Genomic DNA, 26,233 nt, shown 5'->3' with positions numbered 1-26,233 from the left:
CTCTCTTCTCTCGGTTGCATCTAGCGCTGGTAATAATAATGTCATGATAGAATGGTCAGGTACCTAATGAAAAGTTGTCCTGTAGTACTTGCATTTTGCTCATTGTGTATCATCTGGTGGTCTGTCCCATGAAAGTCGCGCCCTTGAAGTCCTCGTCTTTGCTCCAGCAGCAGCTCCCACGAATCTAAGCACCCAATCTTTCACCTTCTTCGCCTTTCGTAACTGCGGATGCATCTGGCCGCGTTTCGATAAATCCTTGGTCGAGTAAAGGCCAGCCCCGTCCCGCCTCCATAACAAGCTCACCTTGGTCATACCCCTGCGCAGACTCTGGCCGTGCACTTTATTTTGAAACACATGCAGGCCTACATTCTGCATGAGAACGACGTCTTGCCGCCGGAGAGCACTAATCTCAGCAGCTGCAGCGTTTGCCTCTTCGAGCCAAAATGTGACAGCGAATCCTGTCTTTGTTTCGTCACCGAGTAGAATCTCTACAAGAGACAGGGTGCGGCCCCAGCGTGTGGTGATCGTTCGCGGTTGGGCGATAGATATTATTCCAGCAACGATATTAAGCGTGACGGTCTGAGGGTGCAGAGCCAATATTTTCGGCGCAGGCGGTATATCCTCCAAGCCAGAAAGATGTGATGGCACAGGCTCCATTGTACCAGCCCGTTCTGCAGCAAGAGTGGTCATAAAGGAAGTTCCCTCAAAAGAAGTCTCCTCAAAAGTCGTTTCTTGGAAACTGTCAAGCTGTGATGAAGGTATCGGATTATGCAAAGCAAGAGAGTGGTCATAGAACTGCGACAACGTTGTCTCGCCATCACCATTGCCATCACTTTCAAAAGACTGCGACTGTTCCTTAAACGAGACATCAGCTGTAGTGAAAAACTCGGATTGGCTGGCTAGGTCGATGCTGGCATCGTGAGTCTGACTAAACGCCGTGTGGAGAGGTTTTCTATTCAGGGGGAGAGAACGCCATGGTGCGAGAGTTGATAATGGCGTGTGGGATGGTTTTTGAGAGGCCAGCCCTAGGAATTCGGCAAAGGAGTCGTCGATTTGAGTTATTGTGCAGGATTCAGAGTTTAACGATGAAGATGGTGGTGCACCTGCGAAAAGGAGTAATCTCGGTGCCATGGCTGGCGCGTCACGCCTGGAGAATATGAAGAGAAGCCTATTTGGAGGATTACACGATGGCGCTAAGACCTTGTCTCTGCTTAGGTAGATAGCTTAGAGTTGAGCCTCAAACACCTACCCACCTTAGTGCCTGGATAAGGCGAGGTGAGGTGAGGTCTAGTTAAGGTAGGCCAAGGATTCACGGTGTTATGCAAGAGAGAGAGAGATACATTGAGATCGGCAGCCACTTCCCGGGCCCAGGTACCGAGGTATTCCTCCCCACCCCCACAACTCCCGTTGTGCTCCACTGCTTGACCACCTTACCGAGGTCGTGTCTCTCTAAGTTAGGTACCTACTAACTATTCAACCTCGTTCCGTTCAACTCGATACATCATTCAACCTTGAAATATTATTATATCATATCTCACACTCTTACTTCAAACAACCTTCAATATAACTGACTAATTTACTGTACAAACACACATAGTATCACTGCGCCATTCAGGTGCTGCCGTCGCCATGTCCTCGTTTCCCTTCACCATCCAAGAACATACAATTGAAGCTTCACATATACGCGAATACGCTCGTGCAACATCGCACTCTCAAGATGAAAAGCTATATCTTCACATCAAGCAATACACACCCAAGGACAACACAGCCCCTCAAAAGGGCGATGTGACCATCATCGGCGGACACGCCAATGGCTTCCCAAAGGTAACCTAGGCTCGACATAGTGCTCATTCATGAGATATACGCGCTGACTGTTCTACCCCATTCAGGAATTATATGAACCTCTTTGGGAAGAGTTCTACCATGAGTCCAAACGCCGAAACATCCGTATTCGAAGTATATGGATAGCTGATACAGCATGGCAAGGCCAAAGTGGACTCATCAACCAAGACGCGATTGGCAATGATCGTAAAACTCACTATCCCCTCGCCCAATCTTACCCATGCTAACGTTCTTACAGCGAGCTGGCTTGACTATGCCCGTGATATTCTTCACATGATCAACACATTCCGTCCACCACCACCAATAATGGCAATGGGTCACTCATTCGGTGCAAATGCTCTCACAAACGTTGCTCTTCTTCACCCTCGCATCTTCACATCTCTCGTCCTTCTCGACCCTGTCATCTCACACTTTGCTTCCACGCCTGGCGCCTCAAGCGCAGGCCCCGCAGCAGCAAGCATGGTTCGTCGCGAAGTCTGGCCCTCGCGCGCCGAAGCAGCCGCCTCTTTTGGTCGCAGCGCCTTCTATAAGACATGGGATCCTCGTGTGTTGCAGCGCTGGATAGACTTTGGCATCAGAAATATACCAGGCCAAGAGAGTGTAACTTTAACCACGACAAAGCACCAGGAGATCTTCACGTTCCTCCGTCCCAGTTGGCCAGCATACGACCCTCAAGGCAAGGATATTATCCACCCTGAACATACCCCCGATCTCGATACAAGCCTCAACCGACGTTGGTCAACATATCCCGTCTACCGCCCCGAGGGGCCCAACACTGTTGCTCGCCTTCCTAATGTCCGACCCAGCGTTCTATACGTCTTTGGCGGCAAGAGTAATGTTTCCCCCCTGGAGCTTCAGGACGAGAAGATGGCTGTCACGGGAACCGGGGTCGGTGGTAGCGGTGGTGAGGCACATGGTCGGGTCAAGAAGGTTGTCGGCGAGAACAACGGCCACTTGGTCCCTATGGAAGATCCTCGCATGTGTGCCAGTGCTGCGGCTGACTGGATTGAGGCAGAGCTCAAGCGGTGGTGGGTAGATGAGCGCAGTTACGAGGAGTGGTCGAGCAAGTCCAAGGAGGATAAGACGACTGTCTCAGACGAGTTCCAAAAGTACATAGGCAAGCCTGCACCTCGCCCAGGCAAAGGCACAAAAGCAAAACTATAGGCTGGTAGACGCCTGGCGTATGGTGATCTCAGTCATCGAATAACATCGCATCTGCTTCTTATACGATTAATCTTTCTATTGCTATGTATAACCTTGCAACTTCAAGTACCAAATACAAGACTGCAAGCTGTTTCCGCTATCCTAACTATTCTGTCCTAAGTCAAAGATGAGGACAAAACGATATAAACCAAACGAAAGACAATCAAAGATATCCCGCTACCTCATACCTTTAACAGAAACCTACCAATTTCCCAAAAAAAACCCCCCCCCCAAAAAAAAAAGCTTCATTTCTCGTCTCTGTTTGTAGCCCAAAAGAGCGAACTCATCTCCCACACACGGCACACTTAGATATAGTACATCGAGTTGGCGAGGTCCGCATGGACCTGCTTTGGGTCACTGGCACCTAAGCCCGGCCCAGCTGTTGAGACACTTTCAACGTCACTGATTTCGAAGAACTCAGGTCTGTAACATCTCGCTCGAGTGCACACAACGTCTGCATAGTATGCCGGGGGGCAAATGCTCACAGCCTTGGTGGCTCGGCCAAACAAGTAGCAGAGCTCGTGGGCATATCTCTCCAATTCATTGGCTGCCTCGGCTCCGTACTTCGCTCGGAAGACCTCGTCCAGCAACACAGTGTAGTGCGCAGGGCGAGCCGTGCCTTTGATGCTGGAGTGTGCAGTAAGAAAGAAGTCCCAGTATCGAGCCTGCGTGACACCACGATCGACGATGGTACCGTTTTCGATATTGTTCTTGGACGTCATGCTCTCGGAAGAAGTAGGATAAAAGCGAGTCTGATGTCGCTTGACGGAAACGATCAGAGAAATTCTTGGTGGCTTGTTCTTGGGGTACTTGGCATTGCAGGCAATGCGAATGCGTGGTAGCTCTCTTTGTAAAACTTGGGCAAACTGGCCCTCCGACACGCCATCACGGAATATAACGATGTTCTCAGGCAGCTGCTGTCGGTTGTGCATTTGCCAAAGTGCAAGTCGTGACTTGAATGCTTCAGTCAAAGTCTCGTCCAACATCTCCTGTTTGGACGACTGTTCCCAAGAGTAGGCTGGCCATTGTCCCATATCTCGGTCAATGGTGGCCACCAATCCGACCAAACTGGGAGCATCATCACCCTGGCCTGAAGGCATGTTGGTTGGGTGGGTGACGTCATATCCTACCAACATCGTTTTGCCCTCTTTAATGAGACCGAACTCGTTGTGGAGCTTGTGGTTTACACCACCTGCCTTCAGGTTCCATTTGAGAGCACAGTTGGCGAAATATGGCAGAGGGTTTCTGTTGAATCCAAACTTTTCGGCCTGGGCGCAGCAGGTGTGAATACCATAGGTGCAGTCGCCCAATGTCTTGATCCTGCCGTATGTTTCGGACTCTGATGTACCAAGAATCACAAGTATAAACTCTATGCGATTCTGCTTCGCCCATTTGAAGAAAGCATCTGAACGTCCTTGAGCGTAATCTTCTTGGGTGATGACCTCTGTGCAAGGGTCTACAGGGTTGCTGCTGATTCCAATATTCATTTGTCTCATGACCTGAGCAAATTCCATCACAGTGCGCTTTGGAACCGGCCCAGACCTGCCTCCTGGTTTGACATTGACATAGGTCCATTTTTGTATGCTTTTGCCGGGCTTGTACACCTGTTTGGCACTCATATTCCAGCTGCCCTCTCTTGGATGAACCTGGACGAGCCTGGTATTGGAATCGTAGTAAGAGACACCTGGAGCGTTGAGGACGCGTCCATGGACAGTAAGCAGCTGCTTACCAACTTGAATACCGAATTGACCCTACGACAGTTAGTTTTGTTTTCATAATTATATCGCAATGATACATACCAATTTCTCGTCGTCAAGACCTAGAGTTTCCCGCGCATCTTTCGTAATGGATAAAGCATTGGCGTAAGGTGACCGACAGGCAAAATCGACCATCGCGGTCGATTCTTGGCTATTCAACTTCGCCTTGACTGACTGTCCCGGTAGGATCTCGACATACTCCGCTGGGGTAAAGTTCGGGTTTGCGGCAGTGCCGAGATTAAGAAGAGGGTAGTCTTTGAGCGTAGTGTCGTTGTATTCTAGGCAGAGTATGTTAGGTTAGTTTGAGGGTGAAAGGAAAAGAACGTACTCCGCTTGTAGAATTCTCTGACAGTGATATATTCACCGGTCCCTTTAGAATCAGACACCATGTAGAAGCTCACGTTGCCTGGTCCAGGGTATTCATAACCCTTCGTGAACCGGGGAGGATGATCGTTGCCACGACAGGCTCGTTCAATCTCAGGTGCATAGGCCAGACTGTAAATTGCTTTCCGTCGTTGGACTTTCTTGTCATTGGCAAACTTCATCGTTGCCAGTACGCGGGTTTTTGGGAGAAATTTGTTCATCAACTTCGCGTTATTCACTTTCCGCCATTCCGACTTCTGTGCTTCAAAGACATTGAGATCCTGGAAGAGCTTGGCACAGTTACCGGATATCTTGAAAATGCCAACAGTGATGTTTGTGTTTAAAAGAAGTCGGCCGGTACCTAGGCGGACAGACTGGAATGTCCCACGAACAGCTTGTAAGGGTCTCCCACGCATGCTCATATCCCTGCAGATACCACCGTTCTTGAAAGAGAAGAATCGGGAGTTTCCGACAGCACTAATGTCTTCGTTCGACCTCGGGCCAAACCCAAAGATGACATTCAGGGCATCAACAACATCAGGGAATTTTGGGAATGCCAGGGCTTTTGCTGCATCGTCGTCGTCGTCGGCAAGTTTGCCTGGGGCGTCATGTGAAGCACTGGTATTCGATTTGACGTACTTGAGCATCTCGTCAACTCGGGCTACTTCAGGGCCATTTAAGGTCACTTCAAAGACTTCGGTCTTGTCGGGGTTTGCTGATGACGGGAGGTTTACTCGAAATGAGTTGTCAAGTCCAAGGTCAAGCTTGCGCAAGGAGATAAGCTGAGACTTGAACTCGGTCGCAAGAAGCAGGCTCTTGTCCTTCTTGGTGAGCTCGTTTAGAGTCTCTTTGATGACCAAGAAAAGTTTACGTCCCTTGACTTCGACAGAACCGGACTTCTTAGGCTTTCCGGGCTTGCCTTTTCCTTTCCCTTTCCCCTTAGGCTGGGCGACAGTGGGCTTGTCGGTCTTTTCTTCTGATTCAGCTACGATCTCTTTGACAGAAATTGTGTATTTGAAAAGCATGGGAATATTGGTGTCGATCTGGTAATAGTTTGCCCATAAAGTGACTGGACGGCCTTTGTTTCCAAATGCAGGTCGTGGAGGGAATTTGCTCAAATGCTCCTTTTCTTCTACTCCCAACTTGGACATTTTCGATGTAAGCTGGGCAACAGAATTATTTTGATTCTTTACCACCTCATCCTCGAGCTTGGTAATAGCAGCATCGGGCTGAGGAACACCGGATTCGATCCTGGAAGAGTTAGCATGAGCAAACAAGAAGCAATAGACCAGCTTGACTGGGACTTACTTGAAGAAAGACGGCTCGTTTGAGAATTGCCCTCCACCTCGGCCTCCCCTGTATCCTCCTCTCCCGCGATCAGAACCTCCACGGCCGCCTCTAGGACCACTGAAGCCGCCTCGGAAGTCACCACGTCCTCCCTCACCTCGTCCTCTGCCGCCACGGAAACCACCATCACCTCGTCCTCTCCCATCTCCGCCACCTCGTCCGCCTCCTCGACCATCTTGATAGCCGCCGCCGCGTCCGCCACGGCCACGGCCTCCACGGCCGCCTCGATCACCTCTGTCCGCCATGATGAGATAATGTCTGGGTACTCAAAGAATGGGCCAAAGAGGATGTCAATGTATGTAAGGATGTGTTTGATAGCGAAAGAAGTAAAGATATTGTGTTTTAAAACTTCAAGAAAGAGTGTTGATAAATGTCGCTCATATTCTTAGTTGATATCCGTGTGCTGATGCGCAGAAAGAGAGTTGACGGGGAAGAAATTGGAGAGGAATTAGATAGGTAGTAGGTATATTTATGTGAGAGAAGGTGTTTGTTGGTAGTTGCCACCAGTCAATCAATGTCAGTGAATGGCAGCCAAAGCAAATCAGCAACAGCAGCGCTTGTTTGCTGTCACAGAGCCATAAGTTCCTGACTTGGGTCAAAAATTATTGATTGCCAGAGGTCAGGTGTGAATCCGGTCACTGTTTCCAACAAAGGAGCAAGACTCAGCTTGTGGTGGTGAAAGAAGGTGTTACTGTTGAGGAGGTAAAGACTAGGATCAGGCTAGCTATCGCGGGCCGCTAGTGAAACTCCTTCTTAGTGGAGCAAGGCCAAGCGAAGATCACACTAACATCAACTTCGGCAGTCAATGGAAGTGCTTTAGTCGATGATACGCGGGGTAGATTGGAAGTTGTTTAGGGATGGAAAAGATTCTGAATAGAATTTGTCAAAAGAAAGAAACAGGCAGCAGAGAGGGGATCGGTCATTTTGCCTTTACCCTTTCTTCTTTGACGCCTGAGTGGGCTTTGTTGCATAACCTTTAGCATGGTCGGCCTCCCAATTATGCCTTACCTTTCCCCAGAGGTAATTGGCATGACGCCTCGAACTGGCCATTTCTAGACTAGGCGATAAGTAACAATAGGTAGATAGTAGATGCATATCTTTGCTCCATACATACTAGTCTAGTAGGTACTAGTAGATACGCAGGTTAGTAGGTACTCAACGAGACTTCCTGATAATGATCAATTACCTACTAGACTAGTTCACCACCACCCCGTACACCCCTCCACCCCGCACACTTGTGATAGCATCACAACATAACACAGCAGCTAACTTCAGATAATTGTACAATTATGCGTACTCATTCAATTAAATCCATATTTAGCATACTATTTAGATGACAGTTATACTATCTACTGTTTTTTTTTTGCGGCTTGTTTTTTTGGCTTTTTCTGTAGCTTTTTCGTTCAATCTATGTATTACATTCTTTTCAGCTTGATCCCTCGCCGTGATGATCTCGTCAATTGAAGGGAAAGCTATATTTGGGTCAAATTGAACTGGGACTCGGCCGGTAGGTTCTTTCGCTGCAGCTGAAGCTTTAAGAACAGCTTTTTCCTCCTCAAGGCGTTGAATTTGGCTGTTTTTGTTGTCAATTGACTTCATCATCTTCGTCATGATACAATTGAAGTCACGGATCGATACAATTCCTTCACTTTAGGCAGCTTTCTGTTGTTTTTGAATATCGGCACTTCCTTGAGGCGTACTCCAGGTCATATCGTCAGTTACTTGTGGCCTCTTTGGTGTTGTAGGTGCCTCAAAGGTCTTGCGTTTTCTCTCCTTGGGCTTCAATGCCTCTATCGCCTTCCTCACATCGACTGGGAATACACCAGAAGCCGAGAAACCACTCATTATGTTCCTACGGCTTATAGCTTTTTTAGAAGCCCTTTTGTATGCTTCTATGAAGAGTTGTTGTTGATGTGGAGAGGTTGCTTCGTATGTAGCCCAAGCACGGGTTAACTGATGATAGTATGTTTTCAACGGCCCAAATACCGCAACATCGAGCGGCTGAGTAATGTGTGATGAATGTGAGGGTAACCAAGAGAGCCAAATTCGATGCATCCAAGCCTTTTTCATCAATTCCGGTGTGATATGTGATTTATGCTGGTCCAAGACTAAAAGTCTCCATTGAGAGGGATCTGACGGCGTTGTCTCACGGATAAATATATCTATAAACCATCGGTTGAAGATATCTGTATTGGACCAACCCGAGAGACTTGCCTCATACTTCCAGTTGGGAAAAACGTTAGGAAACCACTGTCCTTGGAGGTTTTTTCCAGTAAATACGACACAGGGTGTAAGCCGGCGACCATCTGCTGATATACACTCAACAACTGAAGCCCAAGTTGAATTATCTGACTTGATAACCTCAGACCTTATTGTCATGACTGTCCCGGCTACTATGCCGGCTCTGGTTTCCCCCAGTTGCATGCCGTTTTCATCGACATTGTATATGTGTTGCCGTGTGATATTTTTCTCGTTAATGACCCAATGGAGGCCATCGTAGTACTCAGTAAGGGTTTTTCTCGTTACGTAGCGTTTCCTAGCTGCTTCGAAGACCTTCGTAGCCTTCTTTTGTATGGAAGGATGTCGTGTGAAGAACCTGTCTACCCAGTTCTTGCCGATATACGGTATCTGCCCATTGACATCTGATAACTGCTGTGCAAAGCCCCGTATCTCAGCCTTCGATAACGGCTGAAAAGCCTTCTCTCGATCGATAATATAAGTCTCTAGGTCTTCCTCCTGCTCCGGCGTTAGTGACAGTTCTTTCTGATGTGATGTGTTGATGTCGTGGCTTCCGGCGCATCGATCCTTCAATGTCGATATCTTGATGGCGTGTTTTCGCGCCGATGCACGCAAACCTATGTTATCAACGTCATTGACCGCCAACGACATCCTGTATTCATAATCTGATAGCTGCGAATCCATTGCCGTTAAAATAAAAAAAATACGGATTTAATTTGAAAGATACAGAAGAGTATGAATAAGCAGCCTTCAATGACGAGTCGATGTTGTGAGGTGTACGGGGTGGCGGTGAACTAGTCTAGATAACATCCAGGAATCTATTAAGTTACTCTAGAGAAACTCTTTTAAATCAAGGCATGTTCCTACAGTTCCTACGGCACAATAGGAACTCTCCTATGATCTGACGAGATGCAAACATGGGGGCTTAGATTTCCTTTCCGTTCATCGTTTGTGACACGAATGCTTGCTTCTTCCTGTGGGGTCAGCAATCACAGTACCAACGATAGCATTGACTGTTGGTCAACAAAGAACATACCGTTGCAAAAATACGTACATGTTTCAAATGTCTATTGTCTAGCAATGAATCCTGAACGTGACGGGCTGTGCAGTCAGCCGTCACGGCTAAGTGCAGCGCACTATCACAAAAGCCAACCCCCACGTACCTCATGAAATCCAATGCTTCCAGGTGCTATCACGATTTTTGTTAGACGAGATCCCGCCAACAGTCCCGTGCCTATCCGACAACATTATGGCCGGATTCATGTTTGTCTGATCTGGACTGAATCTTGGTACACCTGCAATCGGCCATCCGTCCACTTGATTTCTTATATGCGAGACCAGCCCTGCGGGTTCGGATAACCAAACATCCAGACAGCACATGAATCGTTTGAGCGTGAGCAGCCGCAGCCGCAGCCCGTCGCAAATGCAGAGTAGCCTCGCACAAAGGGATAACATTTCCCCTTCAATTCGCCCCACTGACGATATGTTTGCCTGGTGTCTGAATCTCTGCTCAGTTAGTCACTTACATGAACTCTTTCTCTGTGTAACCTAGTCCGATATCATGAAACTCAGAACCGAGATGAGGCTCTCAACCCCTTTGGCCTAGGACGATGAGTTCCTTAGGCTTTGCAACTTTCACTATCCTCTGCAAGAGATCCTGTATTGATCAGTCCTATTTCGATGCTGTACACTCAACGCGGTTCAAGTGCTGCTTGGCGACCCGCATGTTTTCAATAAAAGGATACCGAAAGACCCTCGTTCATCATGCTGAGATACCTTGATCTCGACTCAATCACACTAGAAGTATTTGGTTGTCGTTCCTGTATGCATCAGAAACCAAACGGCAGGAAAAGAACAACCTTGGTGTTGAACACAAGCATATATTCAAGCAAATAGAACATCAAACATCAGTCTTATCAACTGCACTGAAACACTGTCATATGACACGATACAACAAAAAACAAGGCAATCAGAAAACAACATAACAAGCAACCTTTACCCGGGGGTTCACAAAGACAAACATAAGCTCGCCGGAGTCAATATTACCATGTGCACTGGCCAGAGAGGATTCTATATCTGCCCTTGCAGAAATACACAATGCCCAAAACGAGGTGTCGTTCCTCAGAGGCTTATAACTCAAGGTCATGTCTGCAGGATCGAAATTGACACGATTGCATGGGACATTTGTGACTGGTGGATTGTCAACGGACCCCCTGAGCAAGTTCTTAATCGCTATCTCAAGCCCAGCTGCCAACACTTTACGTGGCACACTCTCATGATTCCATCGTCGCTTTGCTCGGACTGCCAAATTACGTGTACAGAGACGAAGGACGCTAAGGAAGAGAGCAGCAACAGTGACAAGAAAGCATCACGAAAGGCAAAGGGCAAGACACTTAAGTAGTGATGGGTTTTGTTGTCGAATCAGTGCCAAAGTCCGAATATATATTATATTCAAGTTCTCCTATTTAACATAAGCTTGCTTATCAAACTACCTATCGCCGTATAATTAAATGAAAGTTGTGTGTCCTTTGAGCTATATAGCTGTCGACAGATATAGACTCCGAGGAAGTCTTCCGATGTGCCAGGGCTTAGAAATTTGCTGGATTTGTCCTTGTGACAAGGTCGATTGCGCGGGCAAGATGGAATGGGAATACAATGGGCCAGGTCATCTGGTAACAAGGAGTTTCGTTTTCTCACGGTGCAGAATATACGCTGGTAGGACATATCACGGTCGTTTCTTACCACCCTGCACCCAATGGACACGCGAATACAGAGTGTTAAATAGAATATGCGACTTTTGTCAACAAGACTGCTACGCGGAATGAGTCTCAATAGCCGTTCCAAAGGTCTCAAGTTATTGATATACTTACAGGTTGGCAAAATCACCCGGAAAACATAGCACATAAACTACATTTGTACTTTCGATTTCATAATGTAAGCTTGCATGTGTGATGCTTCTATCCATCACAAACACTACCTATGCTAGGTATCTTTGTCAATAGCATACGAATTGACCAATTCTGTGCACATGCCGTAAATCGAGTAAATCTACTTCACAACTACTGAGTCTGAGATTGTAAAGTACTTTTGCCTACTCATTGAATATGCATTCCACAATCCATCAAGTATTCGTCTCATGCCAACCCAATCCATTTTATGCACACATCTGACTCTTTAGCTTTTTCACCAACCCTTATTCCTTGACGTGTCCTGCAGTCGCTACTTTCAAGATCTCTTCCTCCAAGCCAGACACATGGCGAATCTCGATACCAGCATCCTCAAGTGTCTTCCGGCCCGTATTCTCTCCCACAAACGTTTCGGGTTCCTGAACACCAACATAGACTTGGGTGATCCATGACTTTTGACGCAATACCCTCTCGACGCATGGTAGCTTGCCGCTCAGCCGCTTAAAGCATGGCTCAACGGTAGTGTAGAGAGCATGAGGGGTATTGAACACTTCAGATAGCTTCTCTTCTGTTGTACCATACTGTTCGGCAAGTTTCATCAGACATGTCTCTTCGGCATGCGTATTTCCAGGGAGTTCCAAAGTGTATCCTTCGGCAATGATGGTGTCGTCGCTCAGGCGCACAATCAAGGCACCCACGCGAAAGTTGGTTGGCTTTGGAGGGGAGTTGTTGGCCAATTCCAAAGCCCTCTGCATAGCAGCCTTGTGATTTCCAGGCTCTATTGTAGTCATATCGGAATGTTGAAAATTGGTGTTGTATCAAGGTATCCTGATGTAGGAGCTATCTGGTCCTTCATCACCAGTCGGCGGGTGTAAGTTCCGATGGCCGAAAGCACTTAAACATTCGCCCCACAATATTCCATCAGCGCGTTGCGACGCGTCTTCCGCACCAGCAACGAACTTGAGCTGAGGTCGCATTTCCACCGATACATCATCAAACAAAAGTCAACAATAGAGCCAACATGTCAGACCACGAAGACGCTTTGGAGAGCGAGCCTCCGATCATCAACCCTTACGAGGTCCTGAACCTGGAGAAAATCGCGACTGGCGATCAGATCAAGCAAGCATACCGAAAGGCTGCCCTCAAGCATCACCCAGGTTTGTTGAACTTGCGTTGCAACTCAGAAGCAGCCCACTAATCTTATCTATAGACAAGGTGGCTCAGGACCAGAAAGAGACTGCGCATGAGACTTTTCAGGCCATCGCATTCGCATACGCCATCCTTTCAGACCCCACTCGGCGTAAACGATACGACGAGACTGGCTCGACATCCGAATCCATCGTGGATTCTGAGGGATTCAACTGGAGTGACTACTACCGGGAACAATTTAAGGAATCCGTTTCGGGCGATGCCATCGAGAAGTTTGCCAAGAAATACAAGGGATCTGATGAGGAGAAGGGAGATGTGCTGGATGCCTACGAAGACTGTGAGGGCGACATGGATGCGCTTTACGAGAGAGTCATATTGAGCGATGTACTGGAAGACGACGAGCGATTCCGCGATATCATCAACAAGGCCATCAAGAGCAAGAAGGTGTCCAGCTTCCCAGCTTACACCAAGGAGACAAAGAAGAAGCGAGAAGGGCGCATGAAAATGGCTCGAGAAGAAGCCACGGAAGCTGAGGACTATGCCAAGGAACTTGGAGTACATGATAAGCTTTTCGGTGATAAGAAGGGGAAGAAAAAGGGCAAAGGAAAAGGAAGCTCGGAGGACGACCTCGCGGCGCTGATCCAAAAGAGACAGAAGGATAGGTCTGAGAGTTTCCTGGATCATTTGACTGAGAAGTATGGGGCCAAGGAGAGCAAGGGAAAGAAGGGCAAAAAGCGACCAGTTGAGGATGAGCCGTCTGAGGAGGCTTTCCAGGCAGCTGCCTCTCGTCTGAAGGGTTCCAAGAGGTCAAAACGTTGAGGGCTGAGTTTCTTGATGGTGACTTGTAGTGCGCATTTTGACACAGGATGGCTTAGGGGTGTTTGGGCGTTGGTTCCACGCATTAACACGTTGATGATATCACTTAATAATGTATAAGCTTGAAATACTTGTCTCTAGGGTTCCCCCATTGTTGAGAATTACCACAGCTTTTCCGGTGCCTATTCATTCCAAACGTTGGAATAAGAGACGCGCCAAGCTTCTGTACTAAACAGAAGGCAATTACCTTACCCGGAAGAAGAGGCAATAGAAATGATCAGCACATGACAGCTTTTCGCATTGCTTCACTTGCGATTGATATCGTGATCGAGTCCTTCCTACCCTAAACACATATGGTGGGGCATGTCTGAGCTACCGTGAATTCCTGAGCATCATCAGACAACTCAATCAACCTCTTTTCTTATACAACGCGCTATACCATAATTCATTACATACAGAAATCACGCCACGACGATGCTAGTGAATGATATGGTCGCCACCTGAGAATACACTGCTATCATGATGCCATGAGTGAACCAGACAAGCCCCAAATCTATCCTCGATACTGTTTTCACCTTGCACCCACTGTGAATCAATGGTGTCCTTTCCGTGTGACCGATGTCCACGGCCTTGATCAGCACACCGGCTTTGAAGGTGAATAAGAAAGTACCATGCCTGATCAAGCAGTGATGACTAACGGTTTCAAGGCGAAAACTTCTACTTTTATGGAAATCTACCGATCAAATGGGTGCGCATAGTCGGCTTAGTCGTCGCCATTGACGAGTTCACGGGTAGGCGCGTCTATACCATAGACGATAGCAGCGGCGCATGCATCGAGTGCACTGTGAAGATGCCTATGTTATCGGGAGGAGTTGGCAGCACGACTGCATCAGGAGATGCTGCTTCGAAGAAAGCGGACCCAAATCCGCCACTACCCACCGATCCCTTCCCGACCATTGATGTCGGGTGTGTTGTCGATATAAAGGGGGGTATTTCCAGCTTTAGAGATGAGCGACAGCTCACTATCGAAAAGATGCTTGTTGTACGGAGCACTCAGCAAGAGGTTGCGCTCTGGGAAAAGAGGGTCAGATTCCAGTCCGAGGTTCTTACCAAACCGTGGGTCCTGCGAAAAAGCGAAATTCGCAGATGTCGCCATGAAGCTGAGCGAAGCGAAGAGGCAGCAGAAAGAAGACGAAAACGGATGAAGGTCACGACCGGGTCTCACTCGGCCAAGCAAGCATCAAGATCAGAGGAGCAGAGTGAAGAGAGAGCCAAGCGGGAGCCAAGCAAAGAAACACGCCTGGACCTTCGGCAGATTCTTGAACAAGGCGGAAGAGGCAAATACAATGCGCTGGGGTTATGAGCTGAAGATCCTGGTATCAACTATTGATTGATTAACTGGAGTTAGGAGCTTTTAGCGGGCGCTGATGGGTAGCTGAAGGTCTAGACAGCCAGACTAGAGTTTTAGACTGCGCAATACAACCATGGTCGCCAAGTAAAGATTGGCATGGCCAAGTACTCTGTAGAGAGGCTGTTGTGTTCTGGAATGCGATTTCGCAATTAGTGTGACTGTCATCGCGTGCTAAAAAGGATTTCCATCTTGACGGAATCCATGAGACGTCACGGAGCGGAGAGGTCACTGGACTGGTTCTGTCTCAGTTTCTAACGAGCTTTCTTTTCTTCTTCTTTTCTTTTTGGTGACCTGGATCCCGGTGTCTGGATAAATGTTACTTTGAATCAAGTGCTGTCTCGGCGCCTTTCTGGCATATGGCGTTCTTAGTCAAGTGACTGTCTCATTCAAAACGAACTGCCTCTTTCATGTATGTTGCATCGTCATTATCATCATCATCAACTCTTCAACGAGGCTGGGATAGAAATATGAAAGACAATGAAGTAACGTGGCAAAGGAATGACATGAAATTTATCAGCCGTCGCTATCGTGGGACCAATAGTCAGTTGTGTCAAGAAGCAATATTTGGGACAGAAGGATTGCTTTATGTGGAGATTACAGGTACGGAGTAAACCTGGCGGATAATATCCGAACCACGAACGTTTGAGGGCTGAGAGTTAAATCCGGGAGCGCAAGCCAAGGATACTAACAATGGAGTCGCGTGGCGTCCACTTATAGTTTTCAAATCTGATTAAAAGCTCAAAAGCTGAGAAAGTATAAGCAAATTTGCAGAGAATGTGCAGTATTAGACCAGGTAGGATAGTTCGTCGTTATAAGATGTGGCGAGAGTTCAAGCGAGAAACCCCCTTTGTGATGCCTGATGCTAAATGATCGCGAATCGATAGTCCCTGAAGCTAATATTAGTTTACTCGAAGCGGTGCCCGGTAGGGAATAGTTTGGCGCTTGCTACTGCAGGCACACGCGGACGCCACAGACGAGCATTCAAGGGACTTCCCCTTTGAGATTTTTAAGTCACATTCATTGAATCCATCACCAGGGTCTGTTTCTCTGTTTCTCGCAGGAACATGCGCCGCTAGCACTTGATTCGAATGAGGGGAGGGGACTCTGTCTTGTCTGTTCACGATGCTCTTTCCTCATCTTCAATCATGCCCAAAACCAAAAACTCGAGGAAAGAGCCAAGGCCTCTGGAGCACATGGTCAAACTTCATCTCCTCTAGTATCGGACCCTGACATAGAATATAAAAATGGAAACATTTCCAGCCATTCTCTCAACCTCAAATCGACGCAATCCGAATTCCTATCAATGAACTAAACCAACATCTTATCAAAACGCCATCCTAAAGAATCCAATTTCTTGAATTGCTACCCTGACCTACAACATCTTTACCAGCTTCCGAGTGGCCTGAGCCCCATCCCTAGTGCAACATTTCTTTTGGCTGTCGATTCTAGCCTTGGTCTAGCCTCTAGGTAAGCCACGTTCATCTATGTCGCTCTGTATTCTGTGCCTCCGAGACACGTCCACTTCATTTCATTCTCCGATGCAAGTGCCTACTAGTCTCATCAGTCACGGCGCCACTCGACTAGTGGTTTTCCGTCCTCAATGACTTCTAGGGAGTCGAGGAGCAGGCCCTTGGCCGACTATATTAGAAGAGCCATGAAGCCCCCTTGTCTTTTGATTCCATGTCCAGCTTCATTCAGCCCTATTCTGTCTTGTCAAGGCCGTGATCTACTTGTTCGAAGCAGATTCATACTTGAGATTTGCCCATCATGAGATCTCGCAACATTTTGCCTTTGTGGCTCCTTTGGCTAACTCAGGGACAAGTCTCAGCCCTGCCACAAGTCGACCAGGATTCCTCCAACTCCCAGAACGACGAGGTCATAGGAGATATCCAAACATCTGCTTTTGAGTATCCCACAACTTACGCCAAGGAAGACATTATTCCAGTCACCGAGACCGTCAAGGTTAGCACCAGCAAGGTCGGCACTACTGCAACCGCTCAGGTTCTACCATCTCTCTCCGACGTCGAACCTCACACAGAGGGTTTCATTGTCACAGATCTTTATAACCCTTTCTTCACTAAGCCAGCTGTCTTGAGCACTTCGATCCCCAGCCCAACAAGCCTTCTAAAGCCTGTCAAAACTACTACCAAGAACGCAGAACCTTCTGGCCTATCTAAAATGGCTGCTGCTGCTGATATCTTTGCGAGCCCCATCGACACGGGCGCTCCTCTGTCCATGTTCGCGAGGAAGGACACTCACCCAGTCTCCAAGGATGCTGTTAAGCAAAACTCCCCTATTGGAACCAACAAATTCTACTCCAACTTCTATCTCGAGGATCAGAACACACCCGTTTATACCTATCCTTACTCTCTCACATGGGCCAAGGGCACAGGCCCATCAGCAAGCTGGGGCATGTCCATATCGCACATCGATGCTGATAAACGTACATACGGTCCAGTTGGAGCTAATGGCGCCGTTGAATTCTACACCAACCCGGTTAGCATCCAGCCCATGGTCATATCAGCTAAGGAACTCGGTAAGAACACTGTTCTGACCATGGACTCCATCAGCCCTCATTTTGCCAAGGCATACCTTCGAAAGGACAGCAAATCAGCCGCTACAATTACTTTCCCTCTTTACCAAGGCAGCGTTTTTACAACTGCCTACTTCAGCGGCGGCACGCCCTGGATTCAGTCCGGTGTTTACTTTCGAACTATGACTCAGGTGACAAAGGACCCCAAGACCAACGTGCGCAAGTATAACTTCGTCCTCGAGGATGGAACTACATGGCGCCTTTATGCCTACAAGACCAAGGGTGACCCTCTTACCCTTCAGGTTACCAACAACGGTCTGGCTGTTTCACAGAAGCCCTTCTACGGCCATATCCAGATTGCCAAGGACCCCAAGGTCGGGCAGTCCGAACAGGTCCTTGACAATGGTTGTGGTATCTATGCAACTGGCATGACAATTAGCGGTAACAACGTGGGTACTCAAGGCACTTACAAGTTCACCTGGACCAAAGCTGGCCACGCGACTGGAAAGCTCTGGATCTTTGCTCTTCCCCATCACATCAGCTCGTTTGATGCTGCAACCACGAAGGAGATGAGGACATACAGTATGCAAACGCTTACCAAGGGTGTGGCCAAGGCCGTTGGAGGTAACTCGTGGACCATGATCGAGCCATCGCTACCCGTTAACATGGGATTTGCTCCATGGGATCCAGTTAAGGGCAGCCGCGGTCTTTCTGCCAATGCCAAAAAGATCATTGCACCTATCGCCAAGTCCGAGGTTTCCCAAGATATGGATGCCCAGTCTAACACCGACTCGATGTACTTCTCCGGCAAAGTAATACCTCTCTCGTGATTCTCAATGTTTATAATCTAACTCAGTACAGGCCCTAGCAAAGTTTGGATCTGTCGTTTATGTTATCAACAACATGCTGGGCGATACGGCGTTAGCACAAGCTGGTTTGGAAAAGCTCAAGACCGCATTTGCACGATTCGGTTCAAACAAGCAAAAATTCCCGCTTGTTTATGAATGTGAGTCAACTACCGCTGAAACTGTCTCCTACCTTGGCTAACTGGATCGATTAGCTGTTTGGGGTGGAATTGTATCCACTGCATCCTACGTGTCTGGATCAGCTGGATCCGACTTTGGCAACACCTACTACAACGATCACCACTTCCACTTCGGGTACCATGTCCTCACGGCTGCCTATATTGGATCGATGGATAGCAAGTGGCTTGCTGCCAACAAGGCATACGTCAACACGCTCGTCCGTGACTATGCAAACCCAAGCAGTAGTGATAAGTACTTCCCCCAGTGGCGAAGCTTTGATTGGTATCACGGACACAGCTGGGCTCATGGCCTAACCCCCATGTGGGATGGTAAGGACCAAGAGTCAAGTTCCGAAGACATGATGTCTGTTTATGCTATGAAGATGTGGGGCACTGTGATTAAGGACACTAACATGGTCGCAAGGTGAGTTCGGTCAAGTAACACAATTCGAGGAAGGAAACTGACCACAAGTACAGAGCCAATCTCCAGCTTGCAGTCATGTCACGAGCTATGCAAGCCTACTACTACTACACCACGACTAATACCGTTCAACCTAAGAACTTCATCGGCAACAAGGTGGCAGGAATCTTGTTTGAGAACAAGGTTCATCACACGACTTGGTTCAGTGCAGATATCGAGGCGGTACAAGGCATTCACATGATCCCCATTCTCCCATTCTCCAACCTTGCTCGAACAGGAACGTTCGTTCAACAGGAGTGGGAAACTTACTTTAACAAGGGACGTGTCGACAAGTTTAACAACCTATGGAAGGGTATCATCTATGGCAACTACGCAACTATCCAGCCCAATGCCGCATGGTCCTTCTTTACACAATCCAAATTCGATCCTATCTGGATTGATGGCGGAGCTTCAAGAACGTGGTATATGGCATATGCCGCAGGTGAGTTTCACATTATTGACACAATGTACAAGACCGGTAACTGACAGTTGTGACAGCATTGGGTAGCATATAATGCAGATGGCAAGTCGACGCCGGTGCTAGGATGACTAGGAGCACCTTGTATAACAATTAAACATAGACAAGCGATACCTCGACGACAAGATTTCTTTGTACATGTAGAGAAAGAAGAAGGGATGTTTCAGGCGTATAGAGAGATGGAGAAGACAAAGAGTTGGAGATTCCTGACCTGGCCGATACTACCAATAGTCGGCAGGCATTTACTAGACCCTAGACAGGGTAATTCACTATTTCATTCGTTACTTTCAATATTTTGTTGTATTCGATTTAACCTTGTTGAAACATCTGGAATCAATCAAACCGCAAGACAGAGCACGTGCTGATGATGACACGTCAAGTGAGTTTGATTGGGGCGCAGCTGTGACGACCCTGAAAGATGTGCGCCAAGACGGAGGAGGATTGAGATGAGTGCCAAGAAGCAGACCGTTGATCCAAAGAGGTGAGAAGAGTGACAAACTGGCAAACTGCTTTGGATATAATGGGGCAGGTTGAGTACGGGGCAGTCAGAGTCTGTGCATGTTTCGACGACGAACTATGTATAAATCGAAGGTTTCTCGTATGTTTGGCGCAATTACTGTCTCTGTTTCAGATAACAAGCAACAAGGTATGAGATGTAGGAGAGTGAGAACTGAGGACCAGCACGACATTGCTTTGTATCACGAGTGTAGACCTATAAGGCGGCGTCTTAACCCGATGCGCTGTTCCGTGCAAATGCAGCAGGTCGGCAACGTCGGACGAGACTGAATACGTATGTATCGTGCGCAGTTGATAGGATAAGTTCCGACAGTTGCGCAAGGCGAAAAGAAAGAAACTACTGGACAGAGAGGAATAGCGGAGTTCATTTAGTAAGCTGATACTCTCTTGCTCCGTCATGACGTTTAATACAACTAAAGCTGGGACTAGCCTTGGATATCTGCCCACAAACAAGGGGTAGAAGGGGTAATTGCGGCGCCAAGAAGACACGAGAAAAGCACAATCGCAAACCGACCGGACAATGATTCGTATTTAAAATGACTGCTATCAATTGAAGGCCAATACTACCAATTCCATCTCAGAGCAATATAAGGAAATGAATTCCTTTGGAATCCTAGCGCTAGTACATACAGTTCAAAGTACGGAGTAAAGTTTTAAGCTTTTTACTCAGCCACCAGCTAAACTAAACCAAAAGCCGTCCTGTTTCTCCTGGGAAAGTGCAATCGGCGCTTCCCTCAATTGGACCTGGACCTCGGGCAGGGAGGTACGCGCCGAATAAATGAACCTCAGTGACAAGACAACCCGGCAGGAGCTCCGAGCTCTCAGGCTAAGGGCTAAAAAAGAAGAAGGGAGAGTGGAGAGCTAGAGCTTGGGTGTCAGCGGGTGAACGAGATTGGCTGATGTCGAGTCGTCGATCCCTGGAGAGTCCACCCATGTCCTACGTCAAACCCATGGGTACCGGCTTTAGGTTGCTCTTTCCCTGCTGGCTGTACAACCAACTCGAAAGGCAAGGCAAGAGGCCTCCTGGGTAACGGGTTTTTGTTTCTGCAACGCAACACAACGCAACCACCATCACTAGTCAATATCAATCAATCATCAGCATCGTCACCACCGCTTTTTGGAATATTCCTAGAGGCTGTGTAGCTTGAGAATAACGCCCGTCCGCTTCTTTATTGTCCGCTCGCTCTTTTAGATCCATTGAGCGTGCGTGGGTCACTCACTGTCACTGCCTCTTTTCTAGCTGGATTGGATCGTCATCCGCCTCCCATCGCAATCTATCTCGTCACGTCTTTTCCTATTCCATTCCAGATTACCGATTAGATAGTCGGCAATTACCAATCCGTTGCAACAGGGGAACACAGACAAGACAAGTTACCGGCACAGACACCATCGAATACCTTCCTCGTTAGATCTGATTTAGCCAGAAACAAGTCCAGCCATGGTTTGTGAGTAAATACCTGCCGGCCTTTCGGCTTTTCTTGTTCGTTTCCTTTTACTCTCCTTCAAAGCATCATACCTATAAACCTACCTATATACACACTTTTATCACATAAGTACCCCTGGCATTGTGGAAAGCAAATCGTCATTTGCCTTTTCGTTCGGTCCAACTTCTTTCTTTGCCAGACCCATCCATCTCCATCACCGTCACCATCCCTGCATTGATCACAGAGTGCCACACATCATCCAGAACGAGACAAAGTGCAAGATTAGCTTCTTTCACGGGGGTCTCGACTGAAGACGCCACTCACGATTGTGTCCGTATATCCTACCTAACTTAATCTACGCCCCATGCCTGGGTCATCGTTATTTTGTCCTTCTTTCAACCTCAATCCCACTCCTGCCATTCTTGTTCCTGTTCCTTCGACACAAAGGGACGCATGAACGTTGTTTATTACTTGATACGAGATATCAAGCGCACCTAGTCATCGATTAAGTGTATTGACGACGCGACAACATTCGACACTGCTCTCTACTAGAGTCCGTTCACTTCAATGTATGCTGATTTGCCCTTCCTCATCCATCCACCTCGAACCCTGCCTGCTTTCGTTGTACTCCTCCCGTCGTCAGCAAGCGCTGCGCTTTTTGCACATGCGACTTTTTGTCCACGCGCCAGCATCAGGCATCTTCACATCTTTGCACGTTGAAGAGGGCGCAGCAGGGTCCTTACCCTGTCAAGAATAAAACAAGCTCAAAGCAATCGCCCATGGAGATGCGGCCAAGAGTTCTAGGCCAGGCCCAGTCAGCCTACCATGCAACCTTCCCTGAGCTAACTTTGTTCTTGCCTTATTGAGCTTGACTGCTTAGTGTTCAGAGCTTCCCTCCGCCTTTTGAAGTTTAAACACAGCTTGCTCATTATCAATAAAAGACCAATCGCTGACCATGCCGGTGTTTTGATTCACCATACAGCTCTTCCAGCCTTTAATCTTCAGATAAGACGATCAATGTCGAGCAAACACGCAAACCACACAGCAGCCGACGAGACCAGCCCGCTCATCAACGGCGGTGCCTCGTCGGCTCACGATACCACCAGCCGTCGCAATGGAAATGGCAATGGCCATGCCACTCTCAGCCGAGACTCGAGCACTATGACTTTCCTCTTCGACTCGAAGCATACCCCTGGCATCCACAACCAGAACATTGCCATCAGGAGCCTGGCTTATTCGTGGCACATCGCTAAGGTCACTCTTCTCAGCAGTACGTTTACGGCCTCCATGTTTAGGCGCATACCCATCTAACACTGCTCAATAGACTATGTCAACTTTCTTCTGGTCATGGTGCCTCTTGGCATCATCGCTGGTAAGATGGGTTGGAGTTCCACTGCCGTCTTCACCATTAACTTTTTTGCCATTATCCCGCTCGCCGCTGTCCTCTCGTTTGCGACGGAAGAGTTCTCCCTAAAGCTCGGCGACACCCTGGGTGGCCTGCTGAATGCTACTTTCGGAAACGCCGTTGAACTGATTGTCAGCATTGTTGCTCTCCAGCGAAACGAAATCGAGCTTGTCCAGGCCTCAATGCTTGGTAGCATCCTCTCCAACCTTCTTCTTGTCATGGGAATGTGTTTCTTGTTTGGCGGCATCGTTCATCGAGGCGAGTCTGGCAACGGAAGAGAACAGGTCTTCTCCTCAGCCACTGCCCAAACAACTTGCTCTCTTATGACTCTGTCCTCGGCCTCGCTTGTCATTCCAGCTGCTGTATGTATAAAAAAAAATCAGTTTCAGAACTCAACTAACTTTTGTAGCTATATGCTGTTTTGGATCAGAGTGGCTCCAAGGAAAAGGCACAGAGCATTCTCACCTTGTCCCGTGGTACCGCCATCATTCTGCTTTTGCTTTATGTTCTTTATCTCGTTTTTCAGCTCCGTACACACAGCAACCTGTTCGATGCCGAGAACCCACAGGAAGATGAGGATGGCGAGCCGGAGGAGCCCACTATTGGCCCTGTTGCTGCCATCGCTGTTTTGGTCGTCACTACTGTCTTGGTCACTGTCTGTGCCGACTATCTGGTTGACAGCATTGACGATCTTGTCACTACTTCGGGAATCAGCCGTGGATTTATTGGTCTGATCTTGATTCCCATTGTTGGAAACGCCGCCGAGCACGTTACAGCTGTTGTCGTTGCCGTCCGTGACAAGATGGATCTTGCTATGGGCGTTGCCATCGGTTCATCCATCCAGATTGCTCTTTTGGTCACCCCCTTCCTCGTCATTGTCGGCTGGATCATTGGAGCCGAGATGACCCTTCACTTTGAAACCTGTAAGTTTCTAGAATCTTGACATTTGTACGTGCACTCGCTAACAATCACATAGTCCAAACTGTGGCATTTGCTGTTTCTGTCCTTGTTGTGACTTATACGGTCCAGGATGGCAAGTCGAACTATCTCGAGGGTGCTATGCTTATGGGTCTCTATATTATCATTGCCCTGGCCTTCTACGCCACCCCAACTGATGTTATGGACCCTAGCAACTAAGTGCTGGATCCACACTCGGTGCCTCAACATTTTACTAATCGAGTATTGTGTTTGCCCTTTCTAAATACTGTGACTTATTCTACCAAGTCACTTGAACTGGATATCCAGCCAAGCCACTGAAACTAGTGGCGTCGACGATACGTTAAAACCGCAATCGAATAATCGAGTTGACTTTTCATATTTGTATTACTAAAGGGATGCAGTCCGCTGGACTGGACTGCAATTCTGGAAGTCTTAGGCTCACCATGCCTTGGAATGAATCGGGAGGAATGGAGAGTCTTAGTCGCATACGCGCATTTTCATTGTGTCAAAAGAAATGAGGAAGAGGAACAAGATCTCGTCTTCTTGGGCCAACCTGGAAACCTACGCTTTTTTGTTTTGGAGCTTTCTTATTTATATGATTGGACTGTAAGGTCGGAGGAGGAATGGCGAAAGCGCGAAAAGGTTGGCTAAATACTAAATCAATGCTTTCAAAGCTTTAAACCTTGACTTTAAATCTTGTATTTGATGATCAATGTGTACAGGATGGCCTGACTCAACCAATTCAGTCATTGGACATCGCAAGCGAGGCACTCAAGTAAGAATGTGCGCAACCCATATCATCAGAGAGCTGGTGATCTTCAGGTCTCGATGGCAAGCATGCATGTGGACAAGGCAGTAGAACTTGAATCCGTTGTATCATTAGACAGTAAGTAACTCTGGATCATCTAATTTGAAAACACAGATCTCGAAAGGGAACCAATTCCATACACACAATTCCTTCACCAAGTCAACTTGAAGAAGATATTGATAAACCATGCTTTTGATTCTAACGCCAATTATATGTACCAGTGTATATTCGAACGGGATGTCTAAATTGTTGGCTTTGACATGGGCGCAATAATGCCCTGCTTCATGAGCACGCGAGGCTTGGTGCTGCCCTGGAAGGTCTCCTTTGTCTGCCACTCTGGTCCGACTGGCAGACGTAGGGAGCGCTCGTACTGTTGGCGGGACTCGAAGGGATGCGGAAGCTGGGATGCGAGGTAGCGGTCGTTCTGGGAGATATTAGTATACGGCCTTTTCTGGTGCGGAGCGAGGATGCTGGTTGGATATCTTACCTTCTTGATGCGCTTCTCGTTGATTATAACCTTGTCCAGCTTGGCGTCCTTGCGTTCCTTTTTCTTGATACCATCAACCTTTGTTAGGAAACGGCCCTGGTGTCGCTTCTTCTCTTTTGCGCTCACACCATCGCCAACCCATGATCCCCAGCCGGGGAGTGTGTTGTCAACGATCTTGTCATCCTCATCCTCAGCAATAGCCGTCTTCTCGGCCTCAAAGTCTCCTGCAACATCCTCGCCGGCGAAGGCACGGTCAAGCATTTCTTGATCGCGAATCGCCATAGGGAGATGCAGGTCAGTATCGGACTCAGCGTCCGAGCCTTCATCGGCAGTTTGGGGTTTTGACTTGGACTTGGACTTGCTTGGACGCTCGACGACGAGGGTGTGAGATGTAAGGTCGAGATCACCAACATTGCTTGCGGACTGGCTCTTGTTCTTCTTACTTCGTGACTCACCACGCGACCATTTGCCTGTGGTTGTTGAGGGAGCAGGTTCGGAGAGGGATGTGATGTTGGGAACAGCGGGGTTGTAGGCAGCGCTGTTGGTGGTTATCACGACGTCGTCGTCACTGTCATCCTCGGACTTGCGTTTCTTGGACACCCGGGTTGATGTTTCGAGAGCCGGCTTGAATGGCTTACCGTCTGCGGCGCCGTATTGCCGTCGACCAACCTCTTCCAGCTCATCGGCAGATCCATCAAACTCTTCACCATCGAGCTCTCGTCGGATCTGGTTGACAAGAGCCGCGTCGGCCTCCTTTTTGGCAGCCTCGGCCTTTTGCATAAACTTCATGCCCATCAAGCCCTTTTGAGGCACATTGTCCTCTTCTTCAAGGGCCGCCAAATCGCGACGCAAGGATGCCTCACCACCATCAGAGTCACTGTCAGACTCGGATGACTCGTCGGAGCCACCAGCACGACCCTCCTTTCTCCTTCGGAGCTCCTCGTCCTTGCGAGCCATTTCAGTAAGACCAGTACGGAACTCGTCATCCCACACAGCTCGCTTTGTCTTGTTACAAGCTTGGCCCATTTGCTGTTCTTGTGTCGCTGTCCAACACGCTCTAGAGCACGTCGACGATCTTGCGCCTCGCGCTCTTCTTCAGAATCAATATTGAGTCATCTCTCTCCCTC

General features: G+C 48.1%; 11 protein-coding genes across 11 annotated transcripts in view; 6 read left to right on the top strand and 5 right to left on the bottom strand.

Moving 5' to 3' along the window:
• Positions 1 to 99: 99 nt before the first annotated feature.
• On the bottom strand, positions 100 to 1,131 carry FGSG_08750 (uncharacterized protein; the record flags this gene model as incomplete). Its single annotated transcript, XM_011321675.1, has 1 exon — positions 100 to 1,131. The coding sequence occupies one exon, from the start codon at positions 1,129 to 1,131 to the stop codon at positions 100 to 102; it is 1,032 nt and encodes a 343-aa protein (XP_011319977.1).
• Positions 1,132 to 1,187: 56 nt separating this feature from the next.
• Positions 1,188 to 3,006, top strand: FGSG_08751 (uncharacterized protein; the record flags this gene model as incomplete). Its single annotated transcript, XM_011321674.1, has 3 exons — positions 1,188 to 1,215; positions 1,598 to 1,824; positions 1,978 to 3,006. 3 exons carry the CDS (start codon positions 1,188 to 1,190, stop codon positions 3,004 to 3,006), a joined length of 1,284 nt encoding a protein of 427 aa, XP_011319976.1.
• A 77-nt stretch (positions 3,007 to 3,083) lies between these two features.
• On the bottom strand, positions 3,084 to 7,292 carry FGSG_08752 (uncharacterized protein). Its single transcript, XM_011321673.1, has 4 exons — positions 6,474 to 7,292; positions 5,131 to 6,416; positions 4,845 to 5,080; positions 3,084 to 4,649 (listed from the first exon to the last, which is right to left on the bottom strand). Exons 1-4 carry the CDS (start codon positions 6,755 to 6,757, stop codon positions 3,351 to 3,353), a joined length of 3,105 nt encoding a protein of 1,034 aa, XP_011319975.1. The 5' UTR covers positions 6,758 to 7,292; the 3' UTR covers positions 3,084 to 3,350.
• An 870-nt stretch (positions 7,293 to 8,162) lies between these two features.
• FGSG_08753 (uncharacterized protein) lies at positions 8,163 to 9,806 on the bottom strand (the record flags this gene model as incomplete). Its single annotated transcript, XM_011321672.1, has 3 exons — positions 8,163 to 8,323; positions 8,714 to 9,402; positions 9,787 to 9,806. 3 exons carry the CDS (start codon positions 9,804 to 9,806, stop codon positions 8,163 to 8,165), a joined length of 870 nt encoding a protein of 289 aa, XP_011319974.1.
• Positions 9,807 to 10,797: 991 nt separating this feature from the next.
• Positions 10,798 to 11,151, top strand: FGSG_13303 (uncharacterized protein; the record flags this gene model as incomplete). The annotated part of the gene is made up of 1 exon (XM_011321671.1): positions 10,798 to 11,151. The coding sequence occupies one exon, from the start codon at positions 10,798 to 10,800 to the stop codon at positions 11,149 to 11,151; it is 354 nt and encodes a 117-aa protein (XP_011319973.1).
• Positions 11,152 to 11,943: 792 nt separating this feature from the next.
• Positions 11,944 to 12,447, bottom strand: FGSG_08754 (uncharacterized protein; the record flags this gene model as incomplete). Its single annotated transcript, XM_011321670.1, has 1 exon — positions 11,944 to 12,447. The coding sequence occupies one exon, from the start codon at positions 12,445 to 12,447 to the stop codon at positions 11,944 to 11,946; it is 504 nt and encodes a 167-aa protein (XP_011319972.1).
• A 230-nt stretch (positions 12,448 to 12,677) lies between these two features.
• FGSG_08755 (uncharacterized protein) lies at positions 12,678 to 13,624 on the top strand (the record flags this gene model as incomplete). The annotated part of the gene is made up of 2 exons (XM_011321669.1): positions 12,678 to 12,813; positions 12,867 to 13,624. 2 exons carry the CDS (start codon positions 12,678 to 12,680, stop codon positions 13,622 to 13,624), a joined length of 894 nt encoding a protein of 297 aa, XP_011319971.1.
• Positions 13,625 to 14,148: 524 nt separating this feature from the next.
• FGSG_08756 (uncharacterized protein) lies at positions 14,149 to 14,984 on the top strand (the record flags this gene model as incomplete). The annotated part of the gene is made up of 2 exons (XM_011321668.1): positions 14,149 to 14,275; positions 14,329 to 14,984. 2 exons carry the CDS (start codon positions 14,149 to 14,151, stop codon positions 14,982 to 14,984), a joined length of 783 nt encoding a protein of 260 aa, XP_011319970.1.
• Positions 14,985 to 16,799: 1,815 nt separating this feature from the next.
• Positions 16,800 to 19,564, top strand: FGSG_08757 (uncharacterized protein; the record flags this gene model as incomplete). Its single annotated transcript, XM_011321667.1, has 5 exons — positions 16,800 to 18,377; positions 18,427 to 18,571; positions 18,626 to 19,013; positions 19,067 to 19,491; positions 19,548 to 19,564. 5 exons carry the CDS (start codon positions 16,800 to 16,802, stop codon positions 19,562 to 19,564), a joined length of 2,553 nt encoding a protein of 850 aa, XP_011319969.1.
• A 2,920-nt stretch (positions 19,565 to 22,484) lies between these two features.
• FGSG_08758 (uncharacterized protein) lies at positions 22,485 to 24,481 on the top strand (the record flags this gene model as incomplete). Its single annotated transcript, XM_011321666.1, has 4 exons — positions 22,485 to 22,737; positions 22,792 to 23,234; positions 23,282 to 23,795; positions 23,849 to 24,481. The coding sequence occupies 4 exons, from the start codon at positions 22,485 to 22,487 to the stop codon at positions 24,007 to 24,009; spliced, it is 1,371 nt and encodes a 456-aa protein (XP_011319968.1). The 3' UTR covers positions 24,010 to 24,481.
• Positions 24,482 to 24,860: 379 nt separating this feature from the next.
• Positions 24,861 to 26,233, bottom strand: part of FGSG_08759 (uncharacterized protein) — a gene marked incomplete at its 5' end in the record, with an annotated part of 2,849 nt that continues 1,476 nt past the window's right edge. Inside the window, 2 exons of the mRNA XM_011321665.1 lie at positions 24,861 to 25,043; positions 25,107 to 26,230. Coding sequence (XP_011319967.1) covers positions 26,208 to 26,230 — 23 coding nt within the window. The 3' untranslated portion in view covers positions 24,861 to 25,043; positions 25,107 to 26,207. The remainder of the gene's footprint in view (positions 25,044 to 25,106; positions 26,231 to 26,233) is intronic.

The sequence above is a fragment of the Fusarium graminearum genome, chromosome 2, assembly GCF_000240135.3.
Source record: "Fusarium graminearum PH-1 chromosome 2, whole genome shotgun sequence".
Lineage (NCBI taxonomy): Eukaryota > Fungi > Ascomycota > Sordariomycetes > Hypocreales > Nectriaceae > Fusarium > Fusarium graminearum.
This window is presented reverse-complemented; position numbering and strand designations above follow the sequence as displayed.